This window comes from Hemibagrus wyckioides, linkage group LG26 (genome assembly GCF_019097595.1).
Source record: "Hemibagrus wyckioides isolate EC202008001 linkage group LG26, SWU_Hwy_1.0, whole genome shotgun sequence".
NCBI classification, from domain to species: Eukaryota; Metazoa; Chordata; class Actinopteri; order Siluriformes; family Bagridae; genus Hemibagrus; species Hemibagrus wyckioides.
The window spans coordinates 18,688,860-18,708,916 of NC_080735.1; the positions used below are offsets into that span (position 1 = coordinate 18,688,860).

Sequence of the window (20,057 nt, forward strand, 5' to 3'; positions counted from 1 at the left end):
TTGGAAATCAATGTCCCAGAGTCTGGAGTAAGAGTGGAGAGGCACAGAATCCATGTTGCTTGAAGTCCAGTGTGCAGTTTCCACAGTCAGTGATGATTTGGGCTGCCATGTTATCTACTGGTGTTGGTCCACAGTCAATGCAGCCATCTACCAGGAAATCTTAGAGCACTTCATGCTTCCTTCTGCTGACAAGCTTTATGGAGATGCTGATTTCATTTTCCAGCAGGACTTGGCACCTGCCCACACTGCTAAAGGTACCATAAGCTGGTTCAATGACCATGGTGTTACTGTGCTTGATTGGCCAGCAAACTCGCCTGACCTGAACCCCATAGAGAATCTATGGGGTACTGTCAAGAGGAAGATGAGACACCAGACCCAACAATGCAGATGACCTGAAGGCCGCTATCAAAGCAACCTGGGCTTCCATTACACCTGAGCAGTGCCACAGGCTGATTGCCTCCATGCCACGCCGCATTGATGCAGTAATTCATGCAAAAGGAGGCCCAACCAAGTATTGAGTGCATAGAAACGAACATACTTTTCAGAAGTCTGACATTTCTGTTTGAAAGATCCTTTTTTTATTGATCTTATGTAATATTCTAATTTTCTGAGACACAGAATTTTGGGTTTTCCTTATCTGTAAGCCATAATCATCACAATTTCAAGAAATAAAGGCTTGAAATATTTCACTCTGTGTGATGAATCTATATAATATATGGGTTTCACTTTCTGAACTGAGTGACAAAAAATATTGACCATTTTCATGATATTCTAATTTTTTGAGATGTACCTGTACTTTTTTGTTGGGGGTGGTAGGAGTGTGAAATTAAAAATGAAAATGATTATACCTGTCTTTTCTTTTCTGTCTTGTCAATTCAGTTGTTTAATTTCTATAGGTTTTGTAACATTCTAAAAGCTCTTAATTCCACAGATACTACAAACTGGTCAGTATATTCACTAGGATGCTACAAAAGGTACTGTAAGTATTGCATACAACAGTGCAACAATAATAAAACAATGTGTTGACATTTACTTTTGATACTTAAGTACTTTTAAAAACAAGTACTTCTGTACTTTTACTTAAGTAAAAATCTGGCTTTAAAATACTTATTATTATTATTATTATTATAAGTTTTTATTATATAATTAAATTATTATCTATGCTATGGATTTTTTTTTCTATGGATTTTTTTATGACAATTACAAAATTTTTGAAAATAATAATTAAAAATAATTCTAGCTGATGTGATGAAGTTCCTGTTCTTTCCCCACAGTGAATTATTAGTGAAGAAAGTGTTTTATTTCTTTTATACTGCAGCATTTTCAGCAGTCTGGCTTTTTTTCTTGTCTGAGGTTTTAAATGTTGTGTTACAGAGAATTATTATTATCATTTTATTTTATTATTTTTATTATTATTATTATAAGATATTATCTTATTTAATCTAGAACATCATCTGTATTTAAAATTGATTTTTATTTTAAAAATTATTTTATTTTCTTGACACAAATTAATTAACCCCCCCCCCAAAAAAAACTCTCTTGAAGTGTACTAGCTGACCATTTCGTCCAGAATAATTCGATTCCTTACACACCCCTGAGATGTGGATAAGGTCTCACACCTGAGAGCAGCTTCAAAGAGCCCCCAAAAAAATCAACCTCAAATCCTCAACAATCCACCTCTCTAGCTCTGTACTGTAGATGTGTTGTTGTGTTCAGCTGAACTCCTTACTGTGACACGTGGTTTCAGAGATATGAGAGGAATTTGACATTGTCTTTCGCTCTGCTCCTCTTTCTCTCTAACACCATGAAGGTTTACACAGTTTCCTGATCACTCACTTAGGAAACACATCCGAATATCTGCTCTCCTTCTGTCTTCAGTGCCGAAACACAGGTATGTCTGTGTGTGTGTGTGTGTGTGTGTAGTAGTAGTAGTAGTATTAGTAGTAGTAGTAATAGTAACAGTACTAGTAGTAGTAGGAGTAACAGTAGTAGTAGTAGTAATAGTAGTGGTAGTAGTGGTAGTAATAGTAGTAGTAGTAGTAATAGTGTGATCTGATGTGTGTGTGTGTGTAGTAGTAGTAGTAGTAACAGTACTAGTAGTAGTAATAGTAGTAGTAGTAGTAGTAATAGTGTGATCTGATGTGTGTGTGTGTGTAGTAGTAGTAGTAGTAACAGTACTAGTAGTAGTAATAGTAGTAGTAGTAGTGGTAGTAGTAGTAGTAACAGTAGTAGTGGTGGTGTAGTAGTAACGGTGGTGGTGGTAATGGTGGTGGTGGTGGTGGTGGTGGTGTAGTAACGGTGGTGGTGGTAGTAGTGGTAGGTGGTGGTGAACGGTGGTGGTGGTAATGGTGGTGGTGGTGGTGGTGGTGGTGGTGGTAGGTAAAGATGGTGGTGGTGGTGGTGGTGGTAACGGTGGTGGTAGTATTGGTGGTGGTGGTGGTGGTGGTGGTGGTAAAATGGTGGTGGTGGTGGTGGTGGTGGTGGTAACGGTGGTGGTGGTGGTGAGTGGTGGTGGTGGTGGTGGTGGTGGTGGTGGTGGTGGTGGTGGTGGTGGTGACGGTGGTGGTAGGTGTGGTGGTGGTGGTGGTAACGGTGGTGGTGGTATTGGTGGTGGTGGTGGTGGTGGTGGTAACGGTGGTGAGTGGTAATGTGGTGGTGGTAGTGGTGGTGGTTGGTGGTGGTGGTGGTAACAGTGGTGGTGGTAATGGTGGTGGTGGTGGTGGTGGTGGTTAGTGGTGAGTGGTAGGTAGTGGTGGTGGTGGTGGTGGTGGTAGTGGTGGTGCAGTGGTGGTGGTGGTAGTGTGGTGGTGGTGGTGGTGGTGGTGGTCGTGGTGGTGGTAGTGGTGGTGGTGGTGGTGGTGGTGGTAGTGGTGGTAGCAGTGGTGGTGGTAGTGGTAGTGGTAGTGGTGGTGGTGGTAGGTGGTAGTAGTGGTAGTGGCAGTGGTGGTACTAGTGGTGGTGGTGGTGGTGGTGGTGGTGGTGGTGGTAGTGGTAACAGTGGTGGTAGTAAATGGTGGTAGTGGTGGTGGTAGGTGGTAGTGGTGGTGGTGGTGGTGGTGGTGGTGGTAGGTGACAGTGGTGGTGGTAGTTGGTGGTGGTGGTGGTGGTGGTAAACGGTGGTGGTAGTAATGGTGGTGGTGGTGGTGGTGGTGGTGGTGGTGGTGGTGGTGGTAGTAACGGTGGTGGTGTGTGGTGGTGGTCGTGGTATGGTGGTGGTAGTAGTGGTGGTGGTGGTGGTGGTGGTGGTGGTAGTAACGGTAGTAGTGGTAGTAGTGGTGGTGGTGGTGGTGGTAGGTGGTGGTAGTAAACGGTGGTGGTAGTAATAGTAGTAGTAGTAGTAGTAGTGGTAGTGGTAGTAGTAGTAGTAGTAACAGTAGTAGTAGTAGTAGTAGTAGTAGTAGTAGTGGTAGTGGTAGTAGTAGTAGTAGTAACAGTAGTAGTAGTAATAGTAGTAGTGGTAGTGGTAGTAGTAGTAGTAGTAACAGTAGTAGTAGTAATAGTAGTAGTAGTAGTAGTAGTAGTAGTAGTAGTAGTAGTAGTAGTAGTAACAGTAGTAGTAGTAATAGTAGTAGTAACAGTAGTAGTAGTAGTAGTAGTAACAGTAGTAGTAGTAGTAGTAGTAGTAACAGTAGTAGTAGTAGTAGTAGTAACAGTAGTAGTAGTAACAGTAGTAGTAACAGTAGTAGTAGTAGTAGTAGTAGTAGTAATAGTATGATCTGGATTTACCTGTTGCCATGTAGTAAAGGCAGATAGATAGAGCTTGATACAGATAAATATAGCTAGTTCTTTATTATAAATGAAGCTATATCTATGGATTTTTATTAAATAATTACAAAAATATTTAAAAATAATCATTAAAAGTAATTACAGGTGATGTGATGAAGTTCTTGAGAAACAGTGAATTAGGTTCATGTCCGAAAGTGTTTTATTTCTTTTACGCTGCAGCAATTTCATGCAGCAGCAGTCTTGCTTTTTTCTCTACTGAGGTTTTAAGTGTCATGTTACAGAAAAAAACATAAGAAAGCATAAAACTCCTGAAGATGTCGGGGAAAAAAATGTTAGTCTAAGAGCGAAAAAATAAAGAAAAGAAATATAACATAGACAATTGACAAGGCGAGCGTCTGAGTTGTCAGGAATTGTCTCCTGGACTTCTGGCAACATGAGCAAATCGAGCGTTGGAGACTAGATGTGGGCGTGTCTTGATTAAGCCATGTGAAAAAGTTGAAATTTATGCAAATACGTAGCGACTCGGTGCAGTGACTTCTGACCCAATACTGTAGGAGTCAGAAGAACAAAGCATACTTCTGTAATGGAGGTCAGCAGTAGGTCCCCCATGCTGGAGACCCGGGTTCGAGATCCACTTGGAGTGGTTACGAGTAGGAGCCGGGGGGGTTACATTGGTGCCATGACATATGGGAGTGAAGTTTTGGAGGTCAGCGGTAGGTGCTGTGCAGGTATATCACACTCCCCTGATCTCAAGAGATGCACTAGCGACTGACACTAGTGGCTGCAGTCATTAGACTCCTTGTTAGTGCACCCGCCTCCCATGCCGGTTACCCATTTGAAGCAGATGTGAGTAGGACCTGGGGGGTTACATTGGTGCCCTGACCCAGATGTGAGTGACATTTAGGGGGTGAGTGTTAGCAGAGGCCAGCGGTAGGTGCTGTGCAGGTGAACATCACTCCCCTGATCTCAAAAGGTGCGCTAGCAACTGACGCCAGTGGCTGCAGTCTTTAGACTCCTTGTTAGTGTACCCGCCTCCCATGCTGGAGACCCGCTCAAAGCACGTGTGAGTAGGACCCTGGGGAGTTACACTTCATCTCACATGAATTTTATACACAAATCTCTCTCCAGAAGGTTTTGCTTTAGCCACTAGTTTATTGACACCACCTGCTGTCAAAGAATGAAAGTTACAGCTTTACTGGTGCTGACACTGGAGACCCCTTCCATAAACATCTCCTTACAGAAGCTTTAATCATATTAATAATTGCACACATTTTCCATATCCCAGTGTAAAACGTTACTACAGTATGGTAGTGCGTTCTGTTAAATTAGATTGTCTTAAAAGTTAAACCTCACAAAGTTCACACTGTCACAGTCATAACACAACTCAATTCTCCAGATCTTTGGCCATGGAGAACATCTCTGCTCCACTGTATCCTGGACCACCTCTAGAGTCTACCAGTCTTGTAGATCAGAGACCCCACACCCCGCAGCCAGCTCCTCGTACACGCTACAACATCGTGGAGGTAAGACCCAGTGACGGGGTTTAAAAGGTTCTCACACAAACATCCTTCTTCTTACCTCCAAGACGCTTCTCAAACCATGCTCTTTTTCTCTATCTCTCTATCTCTTTTGGATATATTGTGGCACTTATAATCACCAGCAGTCTCCTGGACCTCAGCACCAGAGGTACGTGTCCAGCACACTTTTGCATGTTTGTACCAGCAGCGGTTTAGCTGTCGGTTTTTAGATCGGACATCTCTAGATGTTCCTTTGTCAGTAAACCGAATGCTAAATGCCAGAATGATATCTGTTTGTCAAAACAAAGTTGCAGAGATAATAGCCATAGAGTCATAAAGTCAAAGAATATGGTGTTACAAATATAGAAACAAAGGAACTGAACTTCTACATCTTTTTTCATCTCTAGATCTTTGCCCGTGGAGAACATCCCTGTTCCACCATATCCTGGCCCACCACTGGACTTTCAGTCTACCAGTTGTGTACAGCAGAGACCCTGCTCTCTCCAGCCACCTCTTCGCTCATGCTACACCACTGTAGAGGTAAAACCCAGTTAGAGGTTTTAAACACCCCTCATCTTCCCTCCATGACACCTGCAATGCTTCTCAAACCATGCTTTTTTTCTCTATCTCTCTATCTCTGGCATGTATTGTGGCATTTATGATCACCAGCAGTCTCCTGAACCTCAGCTCTGCAGGTATGTGTCCAGCCCACTCTTGCATGTTTGTACCAGCAGTGGTTTAGTTTTTGGTTTTTAGATCAGATATTCCTTTGCCAGTAAACCTGTTTGTCAGGATGTTATAAAGGAACAAAGTTACAAATATAGATAATGAAGTCATAGTTCAACTGTAAGGCCAAAGAATGCAACTGAGCCTCTGCCTCTTTTTTATGTCCAGATCTTTGCCCATGGAGAACATGCCTGTTCCACCATATCCTGGCCCACCACTGGAGTCTCAGTCTACCAGTTCTGTACATCAGAGACCCTGCACTCCTCAGCCACCTACTCGCACATGCTACACCACTGTACAGGTAAAACCCAGTTTACAAGGTTCATCTTCCCTTCATGACACTGGCAATGCTTCTCACACCATTCTATTTTTCTCTATCTATTTATGATCACCAGCAGTCTCCAGGACCTCAGACCTACAGGTACGTGTCCAGCACACTTTTGTATGTTTGCACCAGCAGTGGTTTAACTGATGGTTTTTAGATTGGACATCTGTAGACATTCCTCTGTTAGCAAACCAAATGCTAAGTGAATGATACCAGACCTGTTTGTCAGGATGTTAAAGCACAAAGAAGTTACAAAGATAGATAATAAAGTCATAGTCATTATTTTTAACAAGGATAGAAACTGAGGAAGGAACTGACCCTCTGCATCTATTTTCATCTACAGATCTTTGCCTGTGGAGAACTTTCCTGTTCCACCATATTCACTGGATTCTCAGCAGAGACCCTGCTCCCTCCAGCCACCTCCTCGCACATACAACACCACTGTAGAGGTAAATCCCAGAGAAAGGGGTTTACAGAGGTTCCATTCAAACATTTTTCTCCCTCCAAACATCTTCAATGCTTCTCAAACCATACTCTTTTTCTCTATCTCTATATCTTTGGGATATAGTGTGGTCGCCATTCTCCTGGACCTCAACACCACAGGTACGTGTCCTGCTCAGTGTCTGTCTGGTGCCTAGGCTGTAGTCTGCTCTCCAGACATTTTCTAAAATGAGTTATTGGCATTCTTACTCAGACTTGCCTTGATCACCAGCAGTGGTCTTGCTTAAAATGCTCTTTGTCTTGACTGAGATTTCTTAAAAAAATAATGTCTATGGTGCCTTTTAGTGGTAACCTAATTATATCCCTATATATATTGTTCAGTTTTTTTCTGTAAGGTCATTCCCAGGAGAATTAGCAATTTGTGGAATATATGAAACTGAAATAAAGTTTATTTACTTTTGCTTGAAAAGAATCTGATGGTTATTACTCTTGATCTTGACTTAGTAGTCTGAACTTGGGGATAGCTTAGTGGCTAAGGTGCTAAACTACCGATCGTCCACCTCAGTGCCACTACTGGGCCCTTGAGCAAGGCCCTTAGCTGTTCAGTTGTATAAAATAAGGCAAATTGTAAGTCACTCTGGATAAGGCTGTAATGTCCCCAGGTGCTACTTGCAACCACTCAGAGCAGGTTTCAAAATAGAGTCTCCGGCATGGGAGGGGGCGCATTATCAAGGAGGATAAAGGCTGTAGACGCTAGCATAAGTCGCTGTTGTGCCTCTTGAGATCTTCTTGCACCTCACTCCCATCCAGGTCAGAGTACCAATGTAAGGTCCCTGGGTCCTACTCACAACCACTCTGAGTGGGTATTGAACCCAGGTCTCCAGCGTTGGATGCAGGTGCATTAACAAGGAAGCTAATGACTGCAGGGAGTGAGGTTTACCTGTACAGCACCTACCACTGGCCTCCATTACACTGGCATCTGCCAAAAGCCAGGAATGTTCAAATGTTCAAAACTCTTTGGCTAGTAGACTGTGAACTTTGGTTAGCCCTAGTCTCGCACTTGACAGTGATGATCTTGACAAAAAAAAAAGCCTAGACACTGCATACACTTGCACACTCATACCAGGAATGGTTTAGGTAGCATATCTTTGGATTCTAAGAAACAAAATGATACCAGACCAGCTTGTCAGGATAGTATCATATCAGACATATGTATAACAAAGCAAGAGACAAAATCTACCAGAAAGAAAGATATATACAAACTACACCTCCTCTTTTTCTTCTCAAGTTCTTTGCCCATAGAGAACATTCCTGTTCCACCGTATCCTGGCCCACCTCTGAACTCTCAGTTCACCAGTTCTGTTCAGCAGAGAGCCTACACCCCTCAGCCACTTTCTCACACACATCATGAACCTTTGGAGGTAAAGCCCAGTCAGTGGGGTTTATAGTCACCCTGATCTCATTTATTTCCAGAAGTATTTCCTGCCAAACAACCCTTCTTAAATCACACAAACTCTCTCCCTCTTTGTCTCAATGTCTCTATCTATCTATCTTTGGGATTTAGGGTGGTCCCCATACTCCACTGTACTCTCCTTCTCCTCAAAGCCAAAGGTACGTGTCCTACAAAGCATTCACATGATTTGGCACACACTTGGTTATTGTTGTTCAGTTATGCGTCAGCTGGAATGTTTTTTATAGTTTGCAAAGATTCAGATGTATCTTTGTCAGTAAACAGAATGATGAGCAAAAAAATGACGCCAGACCTGCTTGCCAGGAGGTTATTGTTTAACAAACATAGATGTTTGAGACAAAGCAGGAGACTGAAGTTAAAAATAAAAGGGAAGATGGATGGAAGGAAGGAAGGAAAGAAATGATTTTCTTCCACTGTTCTCTTCTGCAGTTCTTTGCCCATGCACAACATCTCAACCCCTCCGTATCCTGGCCCACCACTGGAGATGAAGCACCAGCAAGTCTACAGCAACACACCATGCAAAAATGCAGAGGTAAATCCCAGTAAAAGGGGTTCACAGGATTCCCACACAACATTTTGTTTCTTGCCAGAAATCTCACAATCAAACTAGAGATCTGCAATCCCTCCCTCTCTTTCCCTCTCTCTATTCTTTGGGATATAGGTAAGTCCCTGTAATCATCCACACTCTCAGATCCCCTGCCAATACCCGGCACCATCTGGAACATCTGGAATACACAGACCTGTACATAAGGGAGTTGTCACCCCCAAGCCGGCTCCCCAGGGATGGCATGACAAAGCTGAGGTAAAATCCACCAAGAGCAGAGGGTTGGGATTAGGGTTGGTCAGTTACAGCTTAGAAATCTTGTGTTGAAATAGTTTCACTTTCTCTGTCAACATTTCTCTATATGAACTTTAGGTTGTTTCCTGTCAAAACCAGCATTGCAACCCCACCTTCTATTTTGCACCAAACAAACACAGGTATTTAAATCCTGCTGTAAATTCTATACACCATATTGCTAAAAGTATGTGTAAATGTGACACTCATACCCACACATGGTCTTACTCCAAACTGGAAGCATGGTGTTGTCTAGAATGTCTTTGTTTTCTATAAAATTGTGATTACCCTTTACTGGAAGAGTCTCAAACCTGTTTGAACTGTCAAAAAGAGCCCATGTGCTCAAGTCCAGCTCCATAAAGACATGACTCGACAGAGCCTCAGGGCGAACAAAAAGGTTTTCATTCATGAGATTCATTTGATGTGTTTTGATTGAGTTAGGAATCAAACTCTTGTTGGGTGAATTAAAGTTAAGTACTAGAAAACTATGGACAAAAAGTACACTAGATGACCAGTGGTTGACCATAACACCTATTTGAGGGGGGACCCAAAAAACCTAGTGTTCAGTCAGGAAGAGTGTTTACCAATAGACCAGTAGGTTTGGTCTTGGTCAGTTAGATCTGCTAGATCTGCTGGAAACTTATACTATTAAGAATGCCCAGACTTAGACATATTAAAAAACATGCTTCTGCTGTTCCTGTGAAAGGTAAAGTTAGAGAGACCCCTTGTAGTAGATCTATATGGGAGGTACAGCGGAGGAGAAGATGAAAATGGGAATCCTCCTGCCATACTGAGAGGCCTTGCTTGGATAGCATAGTTGGGATAATAAAGAGTTATGTAGAAGGAGGAGCAAGGTGTCCAGTGGTGAGTCACTCAGCACACAGGTATAGTTTCATGGTTGGACATTACAAAAGCTTACATTACCTTTCATCCAATGATGTGATGCACTTAACCGGCAGTTTCTCACATTACTGGCAACATTTCCTGTAGCAAACTTTTATCACCATACCTAGAGAGTCCTGTGTTTTTCCCTCGATTTCTGCATCTCATTACACATTTATTCCCTCTTCTCTGTTACTCTACCATTCTGGAAGGCTTTGCGGATTGTGGCTGTGGGGATTACTGGTCATTCAGCTACTGGAGCAATAGTGAGATCAGACTCTGATGTTGGGATGTTGAGGAGACTCCAGTTCATCCCAAAATGTGTTTTCATGTCTGGCATTTGGCAGACGCTCATATCCAGGGCAACTTAAAAATGAGCAATTGAGGGTTAAGGGCCTTGCTCAGGGGCACAGCAGTGGCAGATTGGTAGAACTGGGATTCAAACTAACACCCTTCCAATGAGTAGCCCAACCGGTAAGCTACCAGATCCAGTGGGATCCACCTTCTCCAACCTTCACCTCCACACAATGGAGATCTTCATGGAGCTGAGGGGCTTTGTGCACAGGGGCATTGTCATGCTGGATTATAAATGAGAAGAAGAATTATAAATGAGTCTTGTGTTAAAAAAGTGAAACTTATCTCCCTTTTCTCTCTCCTGAAGTCCTGAATGTATGGATGATAAGATTAAGGCACAGGAGTTTGCGCCACAAGATGTTCCACACAAACACTGCGTTCCTGTGCAGGTGAAGAGCAATGACAAGCACAATAACCACTTTTACTGACCTTCAGCTCTCTGGTGCCAGTTAATAAAACTTTATACAACAAACTAGCACTAAAACAACAGAGTGCTAATATCAGTCTCTCTCTCTTTCTGATATAGGGTGCTAAATTTCCTGTTGATTTCCCCACAGAGAGGTACGTGTTATAAGCTCTTATGATAATGACTATGATCCCAGATGATAATGACTTATGAAAGTCTTCAGCCTAATGACCTTCACAGACACAGTTTAATAAAACTTTTATTAAATACATTTTTTGAAACCTCCGTGTTTAATATGATTTTCATAACAGTAACACAATGGGACAGTCTGAGAGCATTAAAGTGTTATTTCTCTCCTCCAGTAAAGTCTTCTCCATGAAGAAAATGTCTGAATCGCTGAATTTCAGGGCTCAGGCACATCACCTGCAGCTGGAGGTAAACGGGGAATTTCATGCTTTACTTCTTTATCGGTTCTCTGATGGAATTCACTTCCTTCTGCGAAAACAAACCACAGAGGAACCGGCTCAGCACCTGACTTTCTGTTTCAATATGTTATGTGCCTGTGACCCACCCACCTGTCATTCCTCTCATACACACACACACACACACACACACACGTTTATCTGTATTCTATTTTAGTCTCATTGTAGCTTGGAGAAGAGTACCATTGAAATCTCGACTGAGCAGCACGTAAAAGTCAGGTAAGCGTATATGTGTGTGTGTTTGTGTGTGTGTGTTATATGTAGTCAGAATCTGTTCATTAAAAATCAGCTGCTGTTCCATTTAACAGTTTAGAGGTTTCAGGTTTTTCTTTTTCTCGGTTTCTTCCAACTTACGCAACAAGTTCATTAAACTCAGAAGCTTTTGTTCATTTATTCCACCTTTTGACTGTGATCTTTCTGTTTTTGTGGTTCTTTAAGGATAAAATGAAAGATAAATTAAATATAACCCTGTATACAGAGTATACACTATGTTTATAGAAAGGTATATAGGATTTAATAATGATAAATAAACGTATCTTTGTAAAGTACTTTGTGTTTAACGAAGAGAGAAAATAAATAACTCCATGGCTCGATGAAATGTTTTCAACCTTTATTTTGCTTCTGGTTCCTAATAGTAATCGACTTTTTAATATTCTGTCATCCAACACATATTACTGTTATCATGGACACTTCAGAATTGCTCGCGTCCTCCGTAAAGATGATCTGATGATGTGATCTTTAGAATTAGACAAAAATGATGAAAACATGATGATAAAATGGCAGTGTGATGATGTAATGCTGCTTTGACAAACTTACAATATTCTCCCCACTTCCTTGTCTTTAAATAGTAGTAATATGTAATTGTAGTAATAGTAATAGTAGTAATATGTAAAATGTGTAGAAGTAATATGACGGGTTAATCAGCTGATATTATATCTCTGTTTATTAATGATTAGAAAGTGACGTTTGATAGTTTGTTCTCCAGCAGCAGCATACCGATCACCTAGCCAAGCTCTGGCTATGACAGCAGAAGCTAGCCACTAACACTAACAATGAGTTCCTCATTTTCATGTTAGCAAGCAAACAAAAGAAGTCAGCTAGCCAGTACTTACATGCTAACGTAGACCCACAGATATCAGTTTATGACTTATTCAAAATGACGGAGACAAAACAGCTGAAGCTGAGGTCATTAAAGCTCAAAGATTTAATTGAATGTTGTTAAGTGAGAAGTCATTATGTCATGAAGAATACAAGCAGCACAAAAAGAGTAAGATAAACAAAAGTATGTTGTGTTAATACTTCAAATATTTTTAAATGGATTATTCCAGGTCCGATTCCCATGCATACTTTCTCTGTATCAGAGATGTAAACAATGATAATCATATTGAACTGAATTGAACCTATTTGGATGACATAAAACAGGGTGTGAGCTTCATCGTCCTCTTCCTCTTTTCCCTCCTTCAGTAAAAACAGTGGTCCTCCTCCGCCGCCGTATCCCGGCTTCGATCTCAACCAACAGTCACCTGACCCTCTACATCAACTCCAACCAGGTCTGTGCTCCAAACTTCACTACACAACACCGCTCTGAACAAACACCGGACACACTGCTGTAGGAAAATAATTCAAAACCAGGTAGCGTGATGAAGGCGAGTCACTGCTGACACAAGGAGGTGTATTATTATCCTATAACAGCGGGTCAAATTCCTTTAGAGCTTTCATTCCTTCTTATACCACAGTCATGTCTTATTTATATAATGTTACTGAACGTCCACAGAACAAGTCAGTTCCTGCTCTTGTTCACGTTATAGCACTCGTTCTCTCTCCAGCCTCCCTTTATTCAACCCTCTAAATCTGCAGCTGGTCATTTCACCAACAAACCACAACTTCTGTCCTGAAAAAGCTAGAACTGACACTGGAGACTCCTTACAGGAAACGTCACCATATTAACAATTACCCACATTTCTAACTTGTTTATGTGGAGCATCTACTGTACACACCCCTCTGAACGATGAACATAAACCTGCGCTACTGTCTACTGATTAATGTCTGAAAAGGGTCTGGGGTCAGATTCCCGCCTCCACCCTCTGTGTGTGTGTGTTTGTGGAGTTTCCTCCAAATCCTCTCCCAGTCCAAAGACATGCATTGTGGGCTCATTGGCATCTATAAATTGGCCATAGTGTTTGTGTGTGTGTGTGTGTGTGTGTGTGTATGATGGCGTCCTATGATGGACTTGCACTCCATCCAGTGTGTCCCTAAACTTGTGCCTGGAGTCTCCTCAGATAGACTCCAGGCTGCTTGTGTGGGATGGGTACTACAGAAAATGGACAGACAGATGCATAGATGGACTGAACTTTGTCGCACCGATGTCACTGAGTGATCTTGTTTCTTTTTTCTCCACAGACACATCTGCATCCATGTATACTTACACTCATCCTAGTGTGATTCAGCCCAGGGTCCAAGTGGTCCAGGCCGGTAGGAGTCAAGTGGTCATTCAGCCCCAGAGGCAGACAGTAGTGATGCCTGCTCCTCAGCCTACTGTGGTAATCCAGCCTGCAGCTCCAGCTGTTCGAGTCATCCAGGCTCCGGCTCCGGCTGTTCAAGTCATCCAGGCCCCGGCTTCGGCTGTTCGAGTCATCCAAGCTCCGGCTCCAGCTGTTCGAGTCATCCAGTCTCCGTCTAGTGCCGTGGGTGAGTATAGGGTTGAAGGAGCATCTCAATTTACCTTCATCTTATTTAAACACATACACACAACGCATATCTCATATTGTGTTCCTCTGATGTTCCTTCGCAGTTTATCCTCGTTACTACTGAAATCATGGACGACACGGACGACCCTCAGCGTGCTGCGACAAAAGCTCAGACGGGATTTTACACTAAATTCTTTAAAAAAAAACATTCATTCATTAAGTTTTCTTTAATTAATACATTTCTTGTCTTTTTGTATCCATGGTGATTATATATACATGTATGCGTATACTATAGCACACTTAAATGATTATGTGTATTACCGCAGTAACCCCACAGAGTCCACGGTGCAGAGCGGGTTAGCGTCAGGTCAGAGACTGATATGGAAATGATATGCAAATGAGGCACACGTGGGCGGGGCTACCGCTAATTTCAACCTCTTCTTTAGCAGTACGATGAATAGAGGATGTGTAATTGTACTGGTGTGTTACAACAACATTAGATTCAAATGAAGAGTTTTTCGGTAACTTCGGGAATGTTTCCTCAAGGCTTCTGGGGTATTTTTATGTTTTAAAGAGCAGACTGAGAGAAAAAGTGAAGGAGGAAATGATGAGGAAAAAGTTTAACACTGTTCATTTATCACTGAAATACGACAAACTGGCACTTTCTCCTGCATAAACGCACACCTGTTACTAACTAAAGCTGCTCAGGGAGGCAGAAATACTGCAATGTGAATCTTACGAAAGTGTTATGAAGATGTTACAAAGCCTCTCGTGTTGTTACAAGGCTATGAACATCTTACGAACCCTGACTAAGACTTTATGAAAGGCTTTATAAAGCATTCATAAGGTGTTGTGTAATGATTCATGAACAGGCATTTTACACTTTATACCTATATTAATAATTATAATAATTATTATTATTATTACAAATATTTTTTGTTAATAACACATTATTGCACTCATACCAAAGAAACCAAGCTGTGTTATAATTATAAATTATACCATTTTTTTTCTTTTAAATAAGAGATCATCAGAGCATAATGTTAGAAAATAAATTTATGTGACAGAAGATTATAAAACTTTTTCTTTGAATATACTGATTCAATCTGTATTTGTCTTAAACTGTAAGAAATAAAACAGTGGAAATGCATTGGACTTTAAATGAAACAATTTTCATGATTTGTGTTTTTTTTTTAAATATATATACAGCTCTGGAAAAAATAAGAACCCACTGCAAAATAATGAGTTTCTTATGTTTTTTTCTTCCAGGTTCATGTATTGGTGAGATGAACAGTTCTGTTTCATTTTTTGTGAACTGCTGACAATATTTCTCCTAAATTTAAAATATAACTATTGTTATTTAGAGTGTATATTTAAAGGAAATGACAACACATCAAAATAACCCAAGATCATGCAGTATATTTGCAGAGCTTTAATAACTCAAATAAAACAAAATGCAAATAATCTGTAAAAAAAAACTGTGTTAATGCTTTGGCTAAATAACATTAAGAAATCAGTATTTGGTGGAATAACCCCGATCTGCATGAGTTTTGGCTGCATGATCTCCACCAGTTTCTCACACTGCTGTTGGGGAACTTTATACCACTCTTTTTGACCACAGCTCAGCTTTACTTGATGGTTTGTGATCATCCATCTTCCTCATGATGACATTCCAGAGGTTTTCAGTAGGGTTCACATCTGGAGATTGGACAGTGCATTCTGATTTTTTTCCAGAGCTGTATAGATATATAGTGTACTGTGAACTATTCTCGACCAATCAGAACACAGTGTACTGTTCTCTAACCAATCAGAACACAGTGTACTGTTCTCGACCAATCAGAACACAGTGTACTGTTCTCGACCAGTCAGAACACAGTGTACTGTTCTCGACCAATCAGAACACAGTGTACTGTTCTCGACCAGTCAGAACACAGTGTACTGTTCTCGACCAATCAGAACACACTGTACTGCTCTCAGCCAATCAGAACACACTGCACTGCTCTCAGCTAATCAGAACACACTGTACTGCTCTCAGCTAATCAGAACACACTGTACTGCTCTCAGCCAATCAGAACACACTGTACTGCTCTCAGCCAATCAGAACACACTGTACTGGTCTCAGCCGATTAGAACACACTGTTCTGCTCTCAGCCGATTACAATACACTATACTGCTCTCAGCCGATTAGAATACACTGTACTGCTCTCAGCCAATCAAAACACACTGTACTGCTCTCAGCCAATCAGAACACACTGTACTGCTCTCAGCCAATCAGAACACACTGTACTGCTCTCAGCCAATCAGAACACACTGTACTGCTCTCAGCCGATTAGAACACACTGTACTGCTCTCGGCTAAACAGAACACACTGTACTGCTCTCAGCAAATCAGAACACACTGTACTGCTCTCGGCTAAACAGAACACACTGTACTGCTCTCAGCAAATCAGAACACACTGTACTGCTCTCAGCCAATCAGAACACACTGTACTGCTCTCAGCCAATTAGAACACACTGTACTGCTCTCAGCCAATCAGAACACACTGTACTGCTCTCAGCCAATTAGAACACACTGTACTGCTCTCAGCCGATTAGAACACACTGTACTGCTCTTGGCTTAACAGAACACACTGTACTGCTCTCAGCCGATGAGAACACACTGTACTGCTCTCAGCCAATCAGAACACACTGTACTGCTCTTGGCTAAACAGAACACACTGTACTGCTCTCAGCCGATTAGAACACACTGTACTGCTCTCAGCCGATTAGAACACACTGTACTGCTCTCAGCCGATTAGAACACACTGTACTGCTCTCAGCCAATCAGAACACACTGTACTGCTCTCAGCCAATCAGAACACACTGTACTGCTCTCAGCCGATTAGAACACACTGTACTGCTCTTGGCTAAACAGAACACACTGTACTGCTCTTGGCTAAACAGAACACACTGTACTGCTCTCAGCCGATTAGAACACACTGTACTGCTCTCAGCCGATTAGAACACACTGTACTGCTCTCAGCCGATTAGAACACACTGTACTGCTCTCAGCCAATCAGAACACACTGTACTGCTCTCAGCCGATTAGAACACACTGTACTGCTCTCAGCCGATTAGAACACACTGTACTGCTCTCAGCCGATTAGAACACACTGTACTGCTCTCAGCCAATCAGAACACACTGTACTGCTCTCAGCCAATCAGAACACACTGTACTGCTCTCAGCCGATTAGAACACACTGTACTGCTCTTGGCTAAACAGAACACACTGTACTGCTCTTGGCTAAACAGAACACACTGTACTGCTCTCAGCCGATTAGAACACACTGTACTGCTCTCAGCCGATTAGAACACACTGTACTGCTCTCAGCCGATTAGAACACACTGTACTGCTCTCAGCCAATCAGAACACACTATACTGCTCTCAGCCAATCAGAACACACTGTACTGCTCTTGGCTAAACAGAACACACTGTACTGCTCTCAGCCGATTAGAACACACTGTACTGCTCTTGGCTAAACAGAACACACTGTACTGCTCTTGGCTAAACAGAACACACTGTACTGCTCTCAGCCAATCAGAACACACTGTACTGCTCTTGGCTAAACAGAACACACTGTACTGCTCTCAGCCAATCAGAATCACTTTTTTTTTTGCTTTCATAACTCTGGGAAAAAATATAATAAATCAGTGCAGTTTTATATTTTAACCTAAAGCTTCGCTCTAGACAGATACATTAGACATGATATTAATAAATAACTTAAACCCCATATGTAGCTGAACTCGTGATCAGAGGTGAAGATTAAGATAAGGATTCACTGAGTTTGTGTACAGAAAGTATACAACCTGATGATCCTGTTTGAGCTAAATGTTTATAAAGGCTTAGAATGTTAAATATGGCTCTGGGTGGATTTACCGTGTCGGTGTGGAGTGTCTGAGCTCATGATACCGTGTGTCTTACCTGAAAGAAACACCCAGATACCACAAACATCCACGTGATGAAACACTGGTGCAGATCAAATCTTACTCAAACAGATCACATTCAACAGAACTTTATTGAGTTTCTTTTCAAATTCACCTTTTAAATTAGAACTTCATTACATTTACATGAAATAAAACCCAGGCGTTTTTATACACTTCATTTAAACCAGCTTCATGGTAAAACTGCTGAAATGATATCACAACTCGACAACATCACGACTCATGAGACGTGAGCAAATGTACAGTAGAGCCTTCAAAAGAAACTGAGTATACATTCCAATATAAAGAGGTCCTTACATACACTATAGCACCAAAAGTATTGGGACACCCCTCCAGATCATTGAGTTCAGGTGTTGTTTTTCAGGGGTTGGGCTCGACCCCTTAGTTCCAGTGAAAGGAACTCTTAATCCTTCAGCTTCATACCAAGACAATTTCATGCTCTTTGTGTGAACATTTTGGGGATGACCCCTTCCTGTTCCAACATGACTGCACACCAGTGACCAAAGCAAGGTCCATAAAGACATGGATGAGTGAGTTTGGTGTGGAGGAACTTGACTGGCCTGCACAGAGTCCTGACCTCAACCCCATAGAACACCTTTGGGATGAATTAGAGCGGAGACTGCGACCTTCAGACAAACCTTCTTGTCATCACAACATCAGTGCCTGACCTCACAAATGACAGCGCTTCTAGAGAGGAACGGTCAAAAAAATTCCCATTAACACACCCCTAAAGCTTGTGGAAAGCCTTCCCAGAAGAGTTGAAGCTGTTATACAGTAGCTGTAAAGAGCGGGACAACTCCATATTACATTCATGTGCATGGAAAGACGGACGTCCCAAAACTTTTGGCAATGTAGTGTATCATGCTGATATAGTAATGATTAATATTCTAGTTTTGTTTTTGTGTACTTGTGGTAAAAAACACAACATGACACGACATGAAAAGGTTAAATGAATTCTTGTGTAGGTGTGTAAGCGTATAGTTTAGATCCTTTTACTCCAAAATCCAGCATGTGAGAGCAGCACAGTTAAACAGTTGGATAAATAAAGGTCTTTCATTTCATTTGTTTTGTCTTGTTTTGTTTTGTTTTGAGAAAATGACCTATGACTCCTGTATAACCACATTCATTAACTGAAGACATTCTTCAGACATTCTTCTTGAAATTTTTCAGCCAAAGCTTTGGGGAAATATGTCTGGAATGTCACAGATCCCATTCCCATCGATTTAAACCTTTTCCCCGTAACAAGAATTGTTGTTTGGAAATGAAGCCAATTCCGCGTCTGTGAAATATTCCATATCAAACCTGTGCTTTAAACTGGAGCTTGTGTAATAAGAGTGATAAATAAAACATTTATTAACCCCAGTGTGTGCTGGAGCTCAGGTACTGGCAGGCAGGTTACACTAAGTATCATTCGACACTTCCGACAATCCCATAGGATTAGGATTAGGGTTAAGATTAGGGATAGAATTAGGATTAGGAGTGGATTAAGATTATAATTTAGAATAGGATTAGGAGTAGATTAGGATTAGGGTTGTAATTGGGATTAGGGTTAGGAGTGGATTATTATTAGAATTAGGATTAGGAGTGGATTAGGATTAGAATTAGGGTTAGGAGTGGATTAGGAGTGGATTAGGATTAGAATTAGGGTTAGGAGTGGATTAGGAGTGGATTAGGATTAGAATTAGGGTTAGGAGTGGATTAGGATTAGAATTGGGGTTAGGTTTAGGAGTAAATTAGAATTAGGATTAGGAGTGGATTAGGATTAGAATTAGGGTTAGGAGTGGATTAGGATTAGAATTGGGGTTAGGTTTAGGAGTAAATTAGAATTAGGATTAGGAGTGGATTAGGATTAGAATTAAGATTAGGATTAGGAGTGGATTAGGATTAGACCTAGGGTTAGGAGTGGATTAGGATTAGAATTAGGGTTAGGAGTGGATTGGGATTAGAATTAGGGTTGGGGTTAGTTTTAGGAATTAGGGTTAGGGTTAGGAATTAGGGTTAGGATTTGATTAAGATTTATGAGTGGACTGGGAATGGGACTAGGTTTATAAATGGATTAGTATTAGAATTAGGATTAGGGTTGGGATTAGGATTAGAAGTGGATTAGGGATAGGGTTATGAGTGGATTGGGATTAGAATTAGGATTAGGGCTGGGATTAGGATTAGGGTTATGAGTAGATTAAGATTAGGGTCAGGATTAGAATTAGGATTATGAGTGTATTAGG

The 20,057-nt window shown here is 41.4% G+C and overlaps 2 protein-coding genes across 5 annotated transcripts in view; one reads left to right on the top strand and one right to left on the bottom strand.

Annotated features, from left to right (window-relative positions):
* The first annotated feature begins 1,755 nt into the window (after positions 1 to 1,755).
* On the top strand, positions 1,756 to 15,192 carry LOC131346900 (uncharacterized). 4 transcript variants are annotated; one of them, XM_058380665.1, is made up of 21 exons: positions 1,756 to 1,891; positions 5,123 to 5,249; positions 5,387 to 5,412; positions 5,651 to 5,783; positions 5,913 to 5,938; positions 6,138 to 6,270; positions 6,365 to 6,390; positions 6,638 to 6,743; positions 6,863 to 6,897; positions 8,024 to 8,156; positions 8,300 to 8,346; positions 8,636 to 8,738; positions 8,868 to 9,008; positions 9,123 to 9,184; positions 10,585 to 10,666; positions 10,804 to 10,838; positions 11,046 to 11,118; positions 11,323 to 11,384; positions 12,630 to 12,715; positions 13,566 to 13,853; positions 13,957 to 15,192. In XM_058380665.1, exons 2-21 carry the CDS (start codon positions 5,133 to 5,135, stop codon positions 13,974 to 13,976), a joined length of 1,734 nt encoding a protein of 577 aa, XP_058236648.1. In that variant the 5' UTR covers positions 1,756 to 1,891; positions 5,123 to 5,132; the 3' UTR covers positions 13,977 to 15,192. The 4 variants fall into 4 exon arrangements, with proteins under 4 accessions (XP_058236648.1, XP_058236650.1, XP_058236652.1 ...); XM_058380667.1 differs by having other exon boundaries at positions 6,368 to 6,390; XM_058380669.1 differs by having other exon boundaries at positions 5,916 to 5,938.
* Positions 15,193 to 17,898: 2,706 nt separating this feature from the next.
* The window catches only part of LOC131346954 (lipopolysaccharide-induced tumor necrosis factor-alpha factor homolog), a 15,845-nt gene continuing 13,686 nt past the window's right edge, over positions 17,899 to 20,057 (bottom strand). The window contains exon 4 of the mRNA XM_058380769.1: positions 17,899 to 20,057. This exon is cut by the window's right edge and continues 568 nt beyond it. The gene's annotated coding sequence lies outside the window, so the exon portion shown is untranslated.